Below are 19,227 nucleotides of genomic sequence, written 5' to 3'. Positions count from 1 at the left end.
AGCATTGGCTTATCATGATTAGAAATGTTAAGGGTGCAAGAAATTTGTTGCTCTAATTTTATAGGGTAAGGTATGCAATGCTTCAGGGTTTAAATTGTGTGCCTTGTAGCGGCATTTAGGCCTTTTTGTTTGTTTGCTATTTGCTTTGAGGGTTATCAATCTCAAGGCTGGTTGGATAAGGGTACTTAATGGCATGCTTCATAATGAAGCATGTCCAAAGAAAATTTTGTTTGCCACACTACAAGGTTAACCATAAAGCACATAGAATTCACTATTGTAGGCTAAGAATGACAATGACATCGGTGTGTTGTTTCTGATTAGGTTCATGGACTGCGTTAGGTTGCTTGTGAGACCTTTTTTTTTAGAAGCGGGACACATTTTGTTTGCTAATTTTCTAATATGTCGTTATTTTATTAACATAGCTCTTACATATTATTTGTAGACAATAAATGACTAGTACAACAATGTTTCCACATTAATATAAAAATATATGGTCATTGATTACTTATACATTATAGTACCATGACCATAGATCATGTCGAGAATTTGTGCTAAAATCACGCCATTGTAATTACTCTGGACTCTTCATTTTCACTTAACATATTTAGACTAAAAAGTGTCCATATAAAATACAACCTGCTAATTATTATTTCCGAATTTTGAACTTATCAAATCATGAAATGAGACTCTAGAGCAAATACAATTCAGGATTTATTAATTCCAAATCTGTAATTGTTGAAACATGAAAACCACTCTATAATTGAGACTACAAATCAAGTACAACTCAATATTTATCACTTATAAATTTGAAAATTATGAAATCATGGAAAAGCTATAATTGAGATTTCAAATCGACAACTGAAAATTTATTAATTTGAAATTTCTAGATTATGAAAAGCGCTAAATTGTGACTCTATGCATGATGAATTTAAATTTTAATATGATTAAAATTTTGATATGTGTTACATCAATAACAATAGCTCGTAATACATGGGTTGGCGACTAATTGTTGTTGGAATTAATGGATGGGCCTTAGCCCACTTGAAGATTAATTCTTTGGAAAATCACAAAAACCCACCTCATGGGATGGCATGCATGTGGAGTTTAGTACCACCTTACTTATTCTAAGAGAGGGGGACCTCCTTAAAAGGGAGGATGCCCTCCTAGCCACTTGAAGCATGTGTAGTGGAGAGAATAGGGGGAACACGCGCGCTTGCTCGCCGGGCCGGGCAGGCGGCGCGTGCACGACGTACGCGTCGAATGGTCCGCCAAAAATTGGTTCCTCACCTTGCGCAGATGCAGCCTCCTTTTGCAGTTTTGTTTTGCTGCAAATTCGGATTCGTTTTTATTTTGGAAACGTTCCGAAAAATCCGGTGCGTGAAAAACGGCGTGGAGTCCGGATAAGTCCATGTGTAGATCTAATGATGCGTTAATGCTAGTATATATCTGTAATGCCATGATTTATTTATGGAATATATTAAATCATTATATGCCTATAATCTCAACAATTGTAACGGTACATTGTAAAGATCATAGAAGATGCAGACAAACTCATATAGCTAGCTTGGTTCAAGATTAGATTTTACTATCGCACTCGTTTTTTTCAGCAAAAGAATTAGTCAGCTTTGAATGGAAGTCAATTTTACTCTGGCTTGGACTTGAATACTTCATTCAACAAAGTAGGAGCATGTGCTACCTACGTGGACTATTATGCCGTACAGGGTCGCAGCAGCGTTGCAACCTCTTTTACAGGCAGAGAATTAACAGGACATATGGATGAATGAGGCTTGTAGCTTCCTTTCCTTGGCATATAGTCAACTCATGCCATATCGTGTGAAAAGAGACATGCAAATAAATCACAAGTGGTAATCATTATAACGTAAATAGTAGCAATTTCGCCACAGGATGAATTCCGTAGAGACAATGAAATATCTCTGTGAAGTGTGTAGTCTATGGATTGTTTAGAATAAGGATATAAAGTTTTGGCGTGTCACATCAGATATACGGATATATATTTAAAGTATTAAACGTAGTCTAATGACAAATCAAATTACAGAATACGTCTATAAACTGCGAGAGGAATTTATTAAGCCTAATTAATCCGTTATTAGCACATGTTTACTGTAGCACCACATAGTCAAATCATGGAGCAATTAGGCTTAAAATATTCGTCTTGCAAATTAGTCGCAATCTATACAATTAGTTTTGTTTTTAGCTTATATTTAATACTTTATGCATGTGTTTAAACGTTTGATGTGATAGGGTGAAAAATTTTGGGATGAGATTTAAACAGATATTTAGGAAAGTGTCATAACGAAAAATACGCAAAGAAGATTGTTGGTACCCTGTTTAGCTGTAGATGTTCAAGAAAGCTGTGGACGCAACTCAAAAATCTACAAAATCTTTTTCCTTTTTTTAGCACTGGATGACGACACATTTTAGACGCTGGGCCAAGGATATTTTTTCTTTTCAGACCAGGGACCCAATGGCCAAGGCTACTGATGTGACAAGAGCCTTAAGATTTTTCCAACACCACGTAACACACAAACATTTGTTGACCCAACTTAGCTAATCAAATGGCTGGACAAAATCCACGCCTAACACCTAATTAGACACAATCAAGGCTATCTTAATCATTGGAGTCTTGGGAAGTTTCAGGACATATATATTTGTTTTGGGAGTAGCTCATGTCACAAGGGAAAAGAATGGAAGCATCTGCAAGATAAGCTGGTTTTGTTTTAAAGCATCTGCGAGCAAAATCCTGAATTCCTAACACACTTGGAACCTAGGACAGAGAGAATACCAAACCCGCTATGTACTACTGCTCTGTCCTATAAAAAAAATAAACTTTAGCTATGAACCTGGGCACGTCGTAGTTAGAATTAGACTCTTTTTTTTAATGGAGGGGGTACATTCTGATTTAGATCGGTTTGTATAATTGGCCTCTTCGTTTGGCAGCATGGAAAACAGAGACAAGAGAATGGTCATCCTATTATCCTTTTAATGGCCTCTTCACTATATTTTTCAATGAAAAGCTACGGCTCATCGAAATTACCGAAGCATATACTCGCATAGTTCAGAAGACCGAGGCGATCGCGACGGCACAAGTATTGTACAGTTCCCAACATGAGCCATGTTACGTTACTGTGTCTGTAACTGTAACTGTAGAAACTTCATTTCTCTATCATGAAAAAAGAAACCTTTCATTTCTTAGACAAGGTACTGGTCCAACTAGTACGGAGTAGTACTTTTATAGTAAAGCACCCAGCAGTCAGCAGGCAATAGCTGTTGCAAAACCATTGCCTTATTATCACGGTGTAAAAACATAACACTGCTTATTGTAGATGTCATTCTGGTGTAAAAACATAACAAAGAGCTGTTAAATGCCTTTACTTACACAAGCTCGAGAAAAGGCATAACAGTAGTCAGTACCTCAAACAAAAGAAAAAAAAAACTTTCATGCAACAGAACAAACCGATTTAGCAGTTGCCAACTAACCGAATGAAAAGATGAAACCTGGTCAAAATGCAAGGTTAAGTTTTCCAAAGAGGCTGTATAGATCAATAAGAGCAGACAAGCAGTATACGATATCACCAACCCAAACTTTAAAGATGCTACTCTAGACTTTACATTCACATCAGGAGTCAATTAAACAACATGGCACATTTGAGGTGCCAAAACAATCTTGCTCCAGCAGGAACTTTTTCTAGGCCTTCTCTTTCGATGGAGATGTTAGCAGATGCAATGTGGATGCATGGATTGTTGTGCTTGGGATGGGGTCCTTTCCTCGCGCTGAGCTAGGCCTCCTGATGCTGTGGGTACGCTCCACATTACTCTTCAAAAACTTCTGCATAGATCTGGGTAGCCGAGCAATTATCCGGGTTGAACTAACAAGAAGTATCACTCCTGTAATAATGAAGAACCTGCAAGGATAATTAAGTATTTAATTTATCTTGTAGATTTGTAGTAGAAAAATACTTTCATAGAAAATCCAAATGGAATAGGGAGCAGAAACAGACATCATATTTGTTGAACAGTATTTGTCAATCAAGACAACATGTCATCAGTCCAACATTGACATTATTTTGGCTAAGAGAATTTCATGAAACCAGTAACCTTATCAATGTAACTAATAAGCTCTGACTAAATGCCATCCAGTTGTAGCACTACATGAATTTGCTAAAAAGACAATGTTCATTACAGTAGCTGAGTATTGAAGCATGAATGGAAATGATTAACCAACAACAAAATCGCAAGAAATATTACCATCCAAGTAAGAGAAAAAAGCGGCCCGTGGGAGCTGTGGGAAGATGTTCATCAAGCGCAATCATACCAGCTACAACGCCAGACACAATAGATGCAACTGATGTACAAGTGGACACAACAATTGCCCTTCCATGCTTCAGACCTCGAGTCTGCATGAATGAAGTGTCCCCTTAGTGAAAAACTAAATGAAATCAGAGCAGATCATTGAAAAGGTATAAGAAAACTCCACATGGCAGATGTTATAACATATCTCATTAAATGGATCCAGTACATTAGAGTAATGTAAATGTAAAAGTGTAAAACAAAAGGATAAATGTCTTTGATGAAAACTAGAATTATGCATATCATCGATGCCGAATTGCCGAGTGGCCATCAACTACACACTAAAATAGCATCTTTTCTTTTCAGTTAGTTAACCATTTTTTTCCATAGCCTTATATTCAGTAGTACTCCCTCCGTCCCAAAATATAACAACTTTTAGCTCTTATGATTTGTCCCAAAATATAACAACTTCTCTACCAACATTCTCTTCCCAACCAATCACAACCCTCCACTATTCACTTTTCCTACCTACCTCCACTACTCATCCAATCACAACCCTCCACCACTTACTTCTACCTACTTTCTTAATAACCGTGTCTAACCCTAAAACTTCTTATATTCTGGGACGGAGAGAGTAGCTAATATTACATGGTATCACATGTTATGTGGTCATGCTCTAGCAGTCTAGCCATAGGCTCATGATACATTTATAGATCCACTTCTATCTCCTGCCTGAAACCCCACTTTGACGTCCCACCCCACCCCTGGTCCTGCTTCAGAGACAGAAGCTCATGCTTCTTTGTTTCCCCATGTGATGCACCCAAGGTATTGGCATAACAACTAGGTATAGGAGTCCAATTAATATCTGAATGCTTTATACAGATATTACATGACCCACCTAACTGTATACACTATCAAGGCAACAGTGCACACAAAGAACGGACCACGTCTCTAGGAAGTGAGACATACCTGATAAACAAATCCCACAGCACTGCAGCCCACACTACAAGAAATGGCAGCCGGTACAACAATCTTTGGAAAACCCATTTCAGACATCACGAATCCTGTCTTAGATATCACTGATGAAATCCTATACACAAAAGGCAGTATGGGGTCTTTCAATAACAGTAAATTAAAACAAAAGGAAGTTCCGGAACATAAACATAAAATGTTCATTTCATGATAATTGTATGATTCTAAGAAATATAGTACTCTTTCCGTTTCAGGTTATAAGACCCTAAACTGTTTCAAGTTTGACTAAGTTTATAGACAAATATAGTAATATTTACAATACTAAATTAGTTTCATCAAATCAATAATTGAATATATTTTCATAATAAATTTGTCTTGGGTTAAAAATGTTACTACTTTTTTCTACAAACTTGGTCAAACTTAAAGCAGTTTGACTTTGACCAAAGTCAAAACGTCTTATAACCTGAAACGGATGGAGTACCTCTTCAACAATAACTAGAAGAGTAGTTTCCACTTTGGGCCACCTTTTATTACCGATGTTTCACTTTGAACTACTCTTTAACCAATGTTTTCACTTTGGACTGGGTAATCTTACCTTTGTGGCACTTTGAACCACCGTTAACTCTTTTACCCATCTACGTCCAACTTGTAGTATGTAAAAAAAAAATGGTCTGCATATAGATGCAGGAGTTCCTTGACGAGTAGGAGCCAGCATACTCGAAATCGTTCATATGCTTGAGAAGAGAGTCGGAGTGGTCCAAAGTGCAAGAAAGGTAAGATTACACAGTCCAAAGCAAAACTTCAGTAATAAAAGGTGACCGAAAGTGAAATTTACTCTAACTAGAATTCAACAGCGAGGAATGATGAATGAGAAGACTTGATTTTGGTTGTACAGTTTCTCCTTAATAGTAGAAGACCATAAAACATGGTAAATAATCGAAATAGATAATAAGAAATTACCCAAACAGAATGCCAGATTCCAATCCATATATGATCTCCTCGATCACTTCAGGTCCAGTCTGTACTGATTCATGTTCATGATCAATATTTGCTATGCGTAAACATGAATAAATAATTCCAAAATTTTGGACTCACCAACTCTTGTTCACGCCTTTGCCTTTTGTAGATATGAAGCCAAGTGTTGAGAAGAACCTTAATTGGCAAACAGCAATACACTTTGTCATCAACCATGATAGAAGCCATGTGCATGAAAATTATTGATACTAGCAACCACTCTAGTACCCTAGAACATTGACTCTTGTTCAATATATAGTTCTCTAATCTGAGATAACCAAACTGTTTTTAAAACCTCTGGTGCTTCAGCAAGAAGGTTACTTGGGAGTTAATGGAAAGTGTTCCCAAAACAATTTGGTCCTGTGATTTACAGATTCTTTTATAATGATGAAAGAAGCCATGTGATTTACATCTGAAATGCAAGTGTATTATTCATATGGCATGTCTAAAATCCTTTGCCGCTAGGTGAAATAAAATAGCAGAATGATAGAATGGGTATAAGAAAACTCAAGCGGCACCGAGTATGGTACATTGGTACCTACAAACAAGATGACAATGGAGAGCACCAGCCAAGGTATATTGAACAGTGGAATTTTGTCCACTTTCTGCTCCTCGCCTCCAACACCAACTCCTGAAGTATAAGAGAGGGCACAGCAAATAAAATCAAACGCACGATCACTGGCCCATGTGTTGACCACGAATCCTGTGAAGACACATTTATTTGTTTCACCATTGGATGCGTATCATAAAGGTTGTGAATGCATTTCACCTATCGTGCCTAGACCGGCCAATGTGATGGCGACCCAGTCGAGCCCGTTCATGGACTCCTTGAGGTAGAAATGGGAGAACACGCAGAGTATGGCGAGGCCACAGCCGGCGATCGGCTGCACGACGGAGACCTGCGAAGCAAGCACGGGTGTCGCACCGCAATCAGCACACAGAGCACCTGGAATCGGTGGGGGGAGGAAAGGATAGGGGGCACGGGAACGCACCGGCGCCTGCGAGAGCGCGGTGAGCATGAGCGCGGCGCCGCACATGTCCATGAGGAATCCGCTGATCCAGAGCCTGTTCAACGCGTACGCCCTAATCACCTGCGCAGACACCCGTCAACGGATCGAACAGCAGCGTCGCGATGCGGAGAAGAGGTGGGGGGAAGAAGATGGTGGGAGGAGCAAGGGGGCGGGCGGACCTTGAGCTTGAAGGAGAGGGGAGGGAGGATGTGGGTGCCCTTCTTCTGGAGGACCTTGCCGACGTTGTTTCCGGCGGCGCCGGCCAGCGTGAGCGCCACCGACTCCCACATCTCGCGTCCGCCACCGCCGTCCCGATCCGATCCGATGCAGCACTCGGTGAGCCGAGCGGCGTGGGATTTGGGGGGGGGGTTTCCCCTTCTCTTTTATTCTAGAGCTCTTTTTTGGGAGGAGCCGAGGAGGAGGAGACCGCGAGCTGGAGGAGAGGTGTGGTGGTGGCCGGGTCGCGTTCGCTTCTCGCGTGGTAGCCTGCGCTTTTTCGGCCGCGCGCCCGTGATATCTCGCGATATCCTCCTATGTCCTGCAGCCGCCGCGGCCGGTGTTGGTGGCGCGTGCTCGTGGTCGTTTTGGTGCCTTCTTGCTGGTGGGTCGCGTGTGCGGGAAGGGAGCACGGAGCACGAATTTTTTTATTTTTAATTTTTTTATTAAAAGTTTTACAAAAATAATTTTCTATTTTGAAAATTGACGGAAGTAGTCGCCTACCGCCCTCTGGGAAGGCGATTTTTAAAAATCGCCCTCCCAGAGGGCGGCGAAAATGACGTGGCAGACGGCCGTTCGCTCTCGGGCGACGGCCGTCAACGAAATTTACAGGCGGCCCCCTTGCCGCCCTCCGCGAGGGCGATTTTGTACTGTGCGGGGGGCCGCCTGCAAATGGGCGGCGAGGGGGGGCATGGAATTTTGCAGGCGGCCCCCTTGCCGTCCTCGGCGAGGGCGATTTTGTACTGTGCGGGGGGCCGCCTGCAAATGGGCGGCGAGGGGGCATGGAATTTTGCAGGCGGCCCCCTTGCCGCCCTCCGCAAGGGCGATTTTGTACTGTGCTCTATATTTTTGTATAAATATCAATAGTTATCAAATCTTTTTATATTGAAAACTATACAAGATTAAAATCTCCAAGACTGGTAAAATACAATTTTATTATTTTTTAGGGCATATTTGGATTGTTACCGTACAAATATTTTGTTACCGTACAAATATTTTATTAATTTTTAGGGCATATTTGGATTGTTAGTGCCAAATTTTTCTTCACGACCAAATATTTGGTAAGGTAAAATTGCATTTGATCATATTTGGTTTGCTGCCAAAATGTAAAATTGTAGTGAAGAATGTTCTACATAATCTCAAATCTAGATTACGTATTACCAATGAATATGCTTCCATTTTCGTGTGTTGTGTGCTAGTGGGAAAGAAGATATGAAGAGGTTGCCTTCAGATTGTCAATTATATAGCGTCGTTTTCACTGCAATATATGTGAACTCAATGAGATACATTATTCATTAGATGTGACAAGACGATCACGCGTGGGCGTGATTCACTTTATGTAAACAGGCAGCGCCGAAAGTTGATAGTGATAACTCGAGCTGCCGCTTTTCATGTGTGCTGTTGTGGACTGTGCGCGCTACTGGATCTGACACTACCGTGCAGCGCCGAAAGTGTGTTGTCGTGAGCATAAGTTGTTCTAGCACCATATGAATGAAAAGAACTATGTAGACGAGACAAACACAAGTAGTACTGCAGTAGTAATAGCAAAAGTAGTACTGCTTTACAAGTTTGTAAGCCAAAAGAAACGGTCACATAAGGACTGAAGAGGTAGAACACTACTGACGAGGCCTCTTACCCCTGTCCCTCCTACCCTGCGCCCTAATGTGCCCGTGGGAGTACGTGAGTCGGTCCGGGGGTACGGCACGGCCAACCCGTCCTGCCTGTACAGGTGTGACCTCTGGCTGCTCCTGAGTGTGTGCCTCTGGAGCTCCTCCAAGCTGAGAGGAGCCTAGTACGTCGTGGTGGTCTGCACCGTGCAAGTCGTCGTCGTAGAACTGGCTAGTAGGACCAGTCCTACCGGCGTGAGACGAAGAGGCCCCAGTACCGAAGATCCCGGCTGCAAATCCTGCTGGACAAGGACCATCAGTTTCGTACAGGTATTTAACAGTATTAATAAAAAGTAAAGTACCGTGTGGGCGAGGGATCGACGCTCCGTGAGAGGAAGAGCTGGCGAACGCGCCCGAAGAGGTGGCGAACGCCCCTGCGGAGCTCGTGGAAGCGCCGGTCGTGCCTGCGAACGCGCTCGAAGGCAGACGAGGTCCTGCGATGAGGAAACGTGCAGTTAAAACATGGTGACATAATCGTGCAAAAGCTGAAACAAAAATGAACTAATATCTGGGCTGAACTGTACCGTGCGAAACCGGTGCTGTAGGTCGCACTGATCCGAAGCTAGGGGCGCTCGAAGGCAAACGAGGTCCTGCGAGGATGGATCATCAAGTTACGACGGGGTGATGTTTTCGTACAAAAACAGAAACAAAACTTAAGAAACCTCTGGGCTGAGCAGTACCGTGCGAAATAGGTGCCGTAGGTCGAGGTCCTGCTCCGACGGTAGGCGCGCGAGGCCGTGGTTGTACCGGACCAGCTGGAGGTACGACGTCCACGGCGCTGCGACAGGAGAAGACGCGCATGACCGCACGCATCTTCTCCTGCATCCGGTCGAAGGTCACCCTCTGCTCAACGTCAGTCAAGTGCAAACCTCTGTTCAACCTCACTTGGACTGCGGTGATATCGGCACTGATATCCCGTGCGGCATCAGCCTATGCAAGATGGAAATAACAAATTCAGTAGTTGTCCTATATTATGCAAGATAAATGAAATAATTGTAAGAAGTAATACAAATTGGATGTACCGCCACGAAGCCGCCACGAAGTAGTCTCGGTCACGGTGCGTGGGATACGCGTCCGTGACAGCGGCAACGTGCGGCTCTGGGGCGTCTGGAGTGAAGGTCACACGCGCACGAGTGCGAGGAAGGTACCAACGAAGGTAGTCACGGTAGTTCTCCTCCGTGTGTGGGAAGAGCTCGTTGATCACCTCCTCTGTAGCTAACACCCAGTCGTCAACGTACTGCTGTACACGTGGAGCCCAAAGTGCGCCTGCTAGCTGTCCCCGTCGAGTCAACCTGTGAAGAGAGGTAAATTATATGGCTCGATGAAGTAATTATCATAAAAATTTAGAAATGAACAATCCGAACTCACGAGTGGTCGGCAGGGAGGACGGTCGGCTGCACGTTGCCCGGAAACACCTGCCTAAGTCCGAACTGTCTCATCACACGCTGCGGGCAGTGAGGCTCAACAAAAATGTCGAACACCATCGGCAGGATGGTGAGCCAGTAAGCCTGGTCGCGTGTGCACAAGGACGAAAGTCCTAGCGGTGCTCTCGCAGCGACGGCCTCTTCTGTGTACGGCTCCCAGATGACGTCGCTCGGCTGGAGACGGTCAAACTCGAACACGAAGTCCGGGTAACCACGTCTCACCTGGACGTGAGCGTAATGACGCTGCAATAAACATGATCGGAATTAGACATGTTATGTGAAGAAAAAAAAAGACGACTGATAAACTTATAACGCAGCGAAGTTGCACTAACCCCACGTCGACACCAGTAAGTCCCCATCGTGGGACCGTCCTCTGGCCACTGCGCGCTGCGACCAACCCCATAGGGTGCGCTGTCCACCACTGGTCGACCTATGGCAAACCTCTCGGCTGCCCAAAGCTGAAGCAACATAGGGCAGCCAGCGATGATCGCTCCCGCGTCAGTCTTCGTGCACGCCTCACAGAGGGCACGGTACGTGGCTGCTAGCACGGCAGAACCCCAGCTCCACTGCGGCACGTCCTGTGGCTGAGCATCCGCGATGGACCGTGCGTAGTGGACCAGCCGGAAGTCCACAGCGTGCCCGTGGGTGCTAGTGAACATCACCCACCCGAACAACCACAACAGGTACGCCTCAAGGGAGCGTCGGACCGAGTAATCATCAGCGTCAGGGTGTAGAAGGTCCGCCTACAATTAAGAATGAAATGTTAGTACAAAACACTCATTCGGTCGCAAATAAGCACGTATGATAATAACAACTTATTTACTTACAGTGAACTGGAGCAACCAAGCCTTGCTAGGCCCGACTGTAGAGTACGGAGGAAGGGTGGTGGTCGGTCCTAGGTGTGGAAGGCGCATCACCTGCTCGAAGCGCGCAGTGATATCCTCCTTCCACCCAAAAACACCGTCCACGGGACCAACTGCTGCTCCCGCCAGCGGTAGCCCGAGCAGGTACGACACGTCCTGCAGTGTCGGAGCCATCTCCCCACAGGGAAGGTGGAACGTGTGCGTCTCAGGTCTCCAGCGGTCTACAAGAGCGGCAAGGAGTGACCGATCTGCATCCCACCGCTTCGCTGGGTCACGGTCGTCCGCCGCCGCCTCAACAAGCCTACAAAGTGGTAGAAGGCCTGCCGCACGCAACCTGTATAGAGCAAACTTCAAACATAAGTACAACACAAAGCAAAGTTGAGTTGAAATGTGAACATACGCGTACCAAGGAACGTGACGGGGGTCGACACGCAACCACTCGCGCGACGTGCGTGGACGGAAGGTGCCGAGCTGTGCACCCTCGACTGCTGACAGGAACGAGCGGTGGTTCCTGTCAATCCCACGGTTCAACAGCGCCGGTGTGTCGTACGCCATACCTGCATTAAATAGGTTGATCAGAAACATATAAATAATTAGTTCAACATAAGTAATTAGTTCAACATAAGTAATAAATGTTGAACTAAGCGAATTACTAACACATATTAAACAAGAGTACAAACAAACAAAAGTGTTTACTCCGAACACTCATCACGATAACATTATGATACAACACCGAATAATTCGCAATACTACTAGTACAACAATAGTCGGAGGTACTCATTACAACAACATTGAATTGAAATTACACGATAGAAGTATTTAGTCCGAACACTCATTACATCACAACAGCATTTTATTTCCTAAATCGAAAGCATTGTTACACCATGGAATCGCCTGCTGCGCGACGACGCCTTGGCCTTGCGCGCCTGCTTGTTGTTCCTTCACCAGGTGGTCGCCTACCATCACTTGCCTGTCCAGATGGACTAGCATCTGCGCCGCTTGGAACTTCTGCATTCTTCGGGCATTTCTTGTAAGTATGGCCGCGCAGATCACACTTGCTGCAGCGTAAAGTCCTCCCACCTGCTTCTGACTCATCCATATCATTTCTGATGCGTCTAGTTTGGCGTCGACCCTTTTTCACCCTTAACTTAGATGGATCTGGAATATAAAAAACTTGGGCACTCAGCGTTGTGTAAGATCCTGAGATCCCGAACCCATATATCTCCTCACTCCATGTATGAAAGATTGCTTCTTTCCTGAAATAATTTGAGACGTACACATTGGGAGATATGCCACAATCACCGGCAGCAGCAAGAACGTGTGAGCAAGGAAGGTGATGAAGCTTCGGCTTCATACAACTGCAGGTACATCCACCATCCGCCTTCAAGACACATTCCTGCACGGCTTGCTTGCGATAGATACCACGCCTGCTCCTATCAACACACATTATTTCATACCGATGCACTTGTGTGCCTTGAGCAACAACTCGATGTCTCCGTGCCTTTTTGATTTTATCTTCCATGTACTTTGTCACTACGTTGCCAAACACTATGTTGTCATCGGCCATGGACGGACCAATTTTCTTGTATCGATCCCTAAAGTACGCTTGCGTGCCGTGAAGGATGAATTCAACAATAGCAACCAATGGAAGTACCCGAACTCCTCGCATTACCCAGTTGTACACCTCTGCCAAATTGGTTGTCATTATGCCATACCGAGATCCATCGGTGTCGAACAATAGAGACCACTTCTCCTTAGGCTCATTCTCAATCCACTGAGTGAAATTTCTGATGGACGACCCTGACCTCCTTCTCATTGTTGGTGGGTCATCATGTAATGCACCAAGAGGTATGGGAGGCTCGTCACCTTCAACTAGTGGACTGCGAGATTGCTCATCTGTTTGCTTCGTTGTCAACTCATCCAACTTGTCCCACAACTCATTAAATTTCTTCTCTTGGTTCTGTGCACAGAGCCTCTTAAAGAGCTCCATAAGATGCTTGTTCTTGAATTGCTTGTAGAAATTTGCACCCATGTGACGCATGCACCACCGACTCCGAACATCAGGCCACTTAGCTGGAAGTCCCTTCTCATCCCAACCGTTCTGCAAGTAGTCAATAGCCCGCAACATACCCGCATGACGATCATGTATAAGGCAAACGTTGGGCCTCATACGCACCACTGCAATGTGCACTCTCTCTAGGAACCAGTACCAGCTTTCAGTGTTCTCACTCTCTACAAATGCAAAAGCCATAGGTAGAACCTGGTTGTTCCCATCACACCCAATTGCTGTCAATATCTGACCTCGGTATTTACCTGTCATAAAAGTTCCATCTATGCATAGAACAGGTCGACAATGCACAAAAGCATTGATGCAAGCACCCAATGAGAAAAAGGCTCTTTGCAGCACACTCTTTGTTCGATCATCAACCGATGTAAATGTATGTAGGTCATAGTACGTATTATTATTCCTCTGGGCAATGGTGGCTAACAAACGAGGCAAATTATCATAAGAAGCTTCAAATGTGCCATACCTCATCTCAATGATCTTTTGTTTGGCTCTCCAGGCCTTTGCATAGCTTATGGTGTACTTGAATTTGTTCTCGATGTGCCTAATAATTGATTTTGGTTCAAAGCCAATGTTACCAACAACACTGCTGTACATCTCACTTGCCACAAAAGCTGAAGTGATGTTTCGGTGATACTTCTCCACCCCTTGTAAGTAGCACTTGTGCTCGGTCACAATGCTAACTTTCCAATAATCATTCCATTTACCCTTATATGCATGGACACGCCACGGACAATCTTCCTTCATGCACCTCACTTCATACACATAATTTGTTGACTTGACCACCCTAAACTCTCTCTGCAAGGAAACTGCCCAATGCTTCACCGCCTCCTTCATCTCATCCTTATGAGCATATCTTGCACCCTCAATTACCTCGTTCTCCTTATACTCCCAGGGTACATGATCACCCTCTGATATAACAAGTCCAGAGAAGTCCTCATTTGCCCAATCAGTGGCCATTACATCACCTTCCTCATCGGATGATGCGTCGTCGTCCACTTCCTCATTATCCGAATCTTCCCTCTCCATTTCATCAACAATTATACCGACTCTCTCCCCCTCATCCGCCATGCCCATAGCCTGCTCCTCCCTTGGTTGATTTTCCTCATTTTGCATCGATGGTCCAACAACATCCCCTGCATTGATAGGACCCTCTACATCTTCGGTTTGCATTGAAACATTTATATCTTTCTCTTGTACCGACACAAATATAACGAGGGGCCATGACCGTTCAAAAGCCATTTCCACATACCGTCTCCAAGCATCAGTGCTGTCCATCGGCATTAGTTCCCAAAAATAACCTTCTGTTGCACGACTCACTACAACTGACACTGACATTGTGTAGACTTCTTGGTCTATTCTAAATCCTCTCAACAACCAACTATAAATTGACTGAAATGTTCTCTCCGCAGGCCTATCGATGCCCTTAGATGTCATTACAAAATCTGACAGATCAACACCATCTGGACCAAATCTAATATTTCCTTCACCGTGAACTATCTGAAATGTGACCTTACTTGACATTGTGCCTGATGAAAACAATAACTGCGTTAACCTCGCATTTCTGTACTACGCCCTAAGTTACATTCTCTACAATATTGTTCTCTAAATTTCTAAAATTACGTTACATTCTCCAGATCAAACTAAACTACATCTTACAATTAACACTACTGTCTATGTCTCAATTCATACTATTATATTCTATGCTCTGGATCTACACATATGTGCTGTGTGCTACAGATGTGCTAAAATATATGGAACTAAAACTAAAACGCAACATATATACTCAAACATAACATATTAGTACAAATGCACAAAAGATGTATGGGAGCATACCTGTGATGAATTGAGCGAACCAGCAGGGCTTCGCCGCTCCCCTTCTGCTGCCCTCCCCTCTCTCTCTTTTGTTTTTTTTGGATTTTTAGTGAATATAATGAAATTTCACAGAGGAGGGACTGGGCTTTATAGGGGGAGAGGCAAAAATCGCCCTCCCCCAGGGCGGCAAGGGGGCCGCCTGCAAAATTCCATGCCCCCTCGCCGCCCATTTGCAGGCGGCCCCCCCCACAGTACAAAATCGCCCTAGCGGAGGGCGGCAAGGGGGCCGCCTGCAAAATTCCATGCCCCCCTCGCCGCCCATTTGCAGGCGGCCCCCCCCACAGTACAAAATCGCCCTAGCTGAGGGCGGCAAGGGGGCCGCCTGCAAAATTCCATGCCCCCCCCTCGCCGCCAATTTGCAGGCGGCCCCCCGCACAGTATAAAATCGCCCTAGCGGAGGGCGGCAAGGGGGCCGCCTGCAAATTTCGTTGACGGCCGTCGCCCGAGAGCGAACGGCCGTCTGCCACGTCATTTTCGCCGCCCTCCCAGAGGGCGGTAGGCGACTCCTTCCGTCAATTTTCAAAATGGAAAATTATTTTTGTAAAACTTTTAATAAAAAAAATTATAAATAAAAAAAATTCCACGGAGCACCGCGCCGGGAGGTGCTGCCAGCCTGCGACACTAGACTCTCTCGGCCCAAAAAAATAAATTGGCTCACATGTTGGCAACGCTGTTGCCATGCTGCGCATCAACCTCGTTTGGTCTTGCCCAATTTTCGGCTGGCAACGACGAAATGCCCCTTTTAGTTTTTGGCTCAGATGTTAGCAACGGCGTGCTGCTCATCAACCTCGTTTGGTCTTTGCCCTAGTAGAAAGGTGAATCCACGAGTGAATGTAGAGGTAATAGAGATAAAATAACCAACAATAGAAAAGGATAATTCACGAGTGAAGGTAGACTTAGTAGAGATAAAAGGACGAGTTAGAACAGGATATGAAGCCTAGGTTTATCGTTTAATGTCCCAATCCAGGGAGGAATCCATGTCATAGCATCACAGCCTCGCCGCTGTCATCGTTCCGCTAGGCTTATAAAGTTGTTTGATTGATCTACAGAAAATTTGTAGAAATTCAAAGAGATCCTTGCAAGACAAAGAAGTGAAACATAGCGTTAACCTCCTGTTACAATTCATCTAAAATTCCCATGTGTAGGGCCATTCCATATGAATTTTGTAGGGATCCTAGAGATTCACCTCTCGCAACAACGAATGCAATTCCATTTCTTCATAATTCATCCAATCCAAAGAGGCCATAACTTATTTTTGCACAAGCACTTCAGAACAAATCACCACATAAATATTCTCATAACTAATTGGTAAGTAAACAAGCTTTTGCATACACGAATCTCTACATAAATATATCATATTTGCACATAGATGTTGCATGAAGGGCATTCTCAAATCACAACTTGAAACTATGAAGCATGATATCTGCCCAAGAACTATGTTCAATAGTTGCTTGTAATTGCAAGCATAAATGAACACATTTCACAAAATGTTAACACTTGGTAATGCAAGAAGCATCTTACTATTTTCCCTTATCATGCGAGTGTAACAAGGATGATGAGGTTTGGCACAAATCTAATGGTGAAATGTGGTAGGTGCATAATGTAAAAATTAGCTTACAGCATCCCATAAGATCTGGATGTCACATATTGCAGTGATTTGAGGAACCGCGACAATGCATGAAACTTTTAGAAACTGCGAATACCCTAAGGATAACTAGCAACCACCAACCTGGCAAAATTCACCTATTTGTACCTTCTGGGCATAATGGACATATCAGAGCAGCACAGCATGAAACATCACAACTCCCCATATATGATGGCAACAATTGGCTAGTACAATGCATAAAAAGTAAACAATCTAATTGCAATAAGAAGGTCAATATCTGGAGCATGGATGCTTGAACAAGGGTAAATGTCTCAGAATTGAGGCATCCACACAATAAACACAGACACGATGGTGCCTGACTGATTTGGCATAACACAAGTTCTATCAAAATTTCTTGGTAAACCAGTGCCATCATACATGCTTTTAACCATACAAGCTGAATGTCGCTAATAAAAAATAAGTCTTAAAATTAAGGAAAGGATTCCAAATTTCTAATTTGAGTCTCATTTGCGAATCATTTCGGATTTCCATGAAACAAGCATGGCAATCATATGAAGGAGATCCGCTACCATAATAAGAAAAATGAGCAACCAACAGCATGACGGGAATCAAATCATTACCTATAGCAACCAGAAAAGACACATGCTAAACCAGCCACACAAGGAGTACCTGCTAAGAAAGAAATGTATAACCCGAACACTGTCTCAAGTGGGAGTGGCCTATAGCAGCACAAGGCCAAGCTCTGATGGCTTGATTCCATTGCGGATGCGATAGTTATAAAGGTAATAGTGGAGCTGCCCATCTCCAGGACCAAATTTGAGCTCCTTGAGGAATGATTCATTCTCCATGACATCAAGTGCGTTGAACACATCATAGTTCTTCTGCTTGGCCACGATCAGTGCATCGTTCATCAGCTGCTGCAGCGGAGTCTTGGTGGAAACATTGTAGTACGAGTATGCAGCCTTGAGTGTCGCATAGTTGGCATTGTTCAACACTGATGAGGGTAGCGTGTAAAAGCTGCAGAAATCCGTGACCTCGTGAGTTTCAGGGCTCTCCACGAGGTAGCTGTCCACCACATCCTCCCGAGGAAGCAGCCAGTGCTCCACATCCATCTCATCAAAGTCCGGAGCCACCACGAACTTCGCAAGGTATGCCCTCAGCAGCCGTGTGACCGCAGCGACATCTCTTAGCTCCATCTGGCGGAACCCAGGAGTAAGCGGAGCTTCAGGCAGCTTGTAGAGCCGAACCGTGCGACTCATGGTCATGCGAGGTCCGAGACGGGAGAACCCAACATCAATAAGCTTCTTGGGGTTGAGGGATCGGTGCCAGTACCGGCAGGTGGTGATGGGGGTTGGGAGGACAACCCCCGCAGTGTACGCAGCCTGCCAGATGTTCTCCTGGTGGACGCGGCGGGTGACCTCGCGGATGAGCACGGGGGCGAGGCGCTTGGATCGGAGCTTCTTGTGGACGCAAAGGAAGTTGATCTCTGCCATGCGGACGACGTCGTCGCGTGCGCGGATGCGCGCGGGGACACCGGAGATGAAGGCGACGAGCTTCTTGGACTCCCTGGCGCGGACGCCGATGTGCCAGGCGCGGAAGAAGGAAGGGGGGCGGAGCGCCCAGCGGAGGAAGGCGGGGGAGTAGTTGAAGCGGAACATGTTCTCGTCGTCCTCGACGTAGTTGTGGGCGAGGAGGGCGTAGAGATCGGTGAGGAGGGCGTCGTCGTCGAGGTCGCAGGTGTACCACTCGAAGGCGGCGGGGAGCGGGTAAGGGTCGGCACGGACCTCGGAGAGCGGGGTGGGCGGCTCGATGGCGCCGTCGGGGAGGGAGGAATCGGCGGCGTCGCGGAACTGGCCCACCGGCTGCGTCTCCCAGAACTTGTGGCGGCGGGCGGTGGGGTTGGAGGCCAGGGTCATGTGCTCCTGCACGCGCCGCGCCAGCGCCTCGATCGAGGTATCCTCCGGCGCGGGCTCGCTGGTGGTGGCGCTGGCGCTGGCGCCGGCGGCGGCGTCGTTGTTGTTGGGGGCGGCCATGGCGATCTGCGCGGCGGCGGAGCCGGATCGGCGGTAGGGTTTGAGGGGGATTTGGGGGGAGAAGACGACGAGGGGGAGGGAGGGGGGAACGCGAGGGGGCGGATCTCTAGTCTCGTGGGCTCTTTGGAACGGAAGTGTACACAAAGATACTCCTCTGATTTTTCATATATTTAC

The 19,227-nt window shown here is 45.3% G+C and overlaps 4 protein-coding genes across 7 annotated transcripts; all 4 read right to left on the bottom strand.

Moving 5' to 3' along the window:
• Positions 1 to 3,538: 3,538 nt before the first annotated feature.
• LOC4327682 (probable magnesium transporter NIPA9) lies at positions 3,539 to 7,792 on the bottom strand. Its single transcript, XM_015793396.3, has 9 exons — positions 7,484 to 7,792; positions 7,287 to 7,385; positions 7,064 to 7,193; positions 6,837 to 6,925; positions 6,376 to 6,432; positions 6,241 to 6,299; positions 5,278 to 5,398; positions 4,267 to 4,415; positions 3,539 to 3,923 (listed from the first exon to the last, which is right to left on the bottom strand). The coding sequence occupies exons 1-9, from the start codon at positions 7,592 to 7,594 to the stop codon at positions 3,707 to 3,709; spliced, it is 1,032 nt and encodes a 343-aa protein (XP_015648882.1). The 5' UTR covers positions 7,595 to 7,792; the 3' UTR covers positions 3,539 to 3,706.
• Positions 7,793 to 9,032: 1,240 nt separating this feature from the next.
• Positions 9,033 to 12,375, bottom strand: LOC136357537 (serine/threonine-protein phosphatase 7 long form homolog). 4 transcript variants are annotated; one of them, XR_010742877.1, is made up of 9 exons: positions 11,881 to 12,375; positions 11,439 to 11,808; positions 10,944 to 11,354; positions 10,556 to 10,854; positions 10,210 to 10,479; positions 9,868 to 10,117; positions 9,712 to 9,777; positions 9,490 to 9,621; positions 9,033 to 9,426 (listed from the first exon to the last, which is right to left on the bottom strand). XR_010742877.1 is itself a non-coding variant. In XM_066312851.1 (8 exons), exons 1-8 carry the CDS (start codon positions 11,646 to 11,648, stop codon positions 9,137 to 9,139), a joined length of 1,920 nt encoding a protein of 639 aa, XP_066168948.1. In that variant the 5' UTR covers positions 11,649 to 11,806; the 3' UTR covers positions 9,033 to 9,136. The 4 variants fall into 4 exon arrangements, 3 of the variants coding, with proteins under 3 accessions (XP_066168948.1, XP_066168961.1, XP_066168959.1); XM_066312851.1 differs by lacking the exon at positions 11,881 to 12,375 and having other exon boundaries at positions 9,033 to 9,429; positions 10,221 to 10,479; positions 11,439 to 11,806; XM_066312864.1 differs by lacking the exon at positions 11,881 to 12,375 and having other exon boundaries at positions 9,033 to 9,417; positions 10,221 to 10,479; positions 11,439 to 11,806.
• On the bottom strand, positions 12,352 to 15,637 carry LOC136357536 (uncharacterized). The gene is made up of 2 exons (XM_066312845.1): positions 15,376 to 15,637; positions 12,352 to 15,068 (listed from the first exon to the last, which is right to left on the bottom strand). The coding sequence occupies exon 2, from the start codon at positions 15,061 to 15,063 to the stop codon at positions 12,352 to 12,354; it is 2,712 nt and encodes a 903-aa protein (XP_066168942.1). The 5' UTR covers positions 15,064 to 15,068; positions 15,376 to 15,637.
• Positions 15,638 to 17,383: 1,746 nt separating this feature from the next.
• On the bottom strand, positions 17,384 to 19,122 carry LOC4327681 (glycylpeptide N-tetradecanoyltransferase 1). The gene has a single exon (XM_015766837.3). The coding sequence runs from the start codon at positions 19,051 to 19,053 to the stop codon at positions 17,740 to 17,742; it is 1,314 nt and encodes a 437-aa protein (XP_015622323.1). The 5' UTR covers positions 19,054 to 19,122; the 3' UTR covers positions 17,384 to 17,739.
• Positions 19,123 to 19,227: the final 105 nt, after the last annotated feature.

The sequence above is a fragment of the Oryza sativa genome, chromosome 1 (assembly GCF_034140825.1).
Source record: "Oryza sativa Japonica Group chromosome 1, ASM3414082v1".
In the NCBI taxonomy this organism is placed as follows: domain Eukaryota; kingdom Viridiplantae; phylum Streptophyta; class Magnoliopsida; order Poales; family Poaceae; genus Oryza; species Oryza sativa.
The sequence above is the reverse complement of the archived record's forward strand: the minus strand, read 5'-3'. Positions and strand labels throughout refer to the sequence as shown.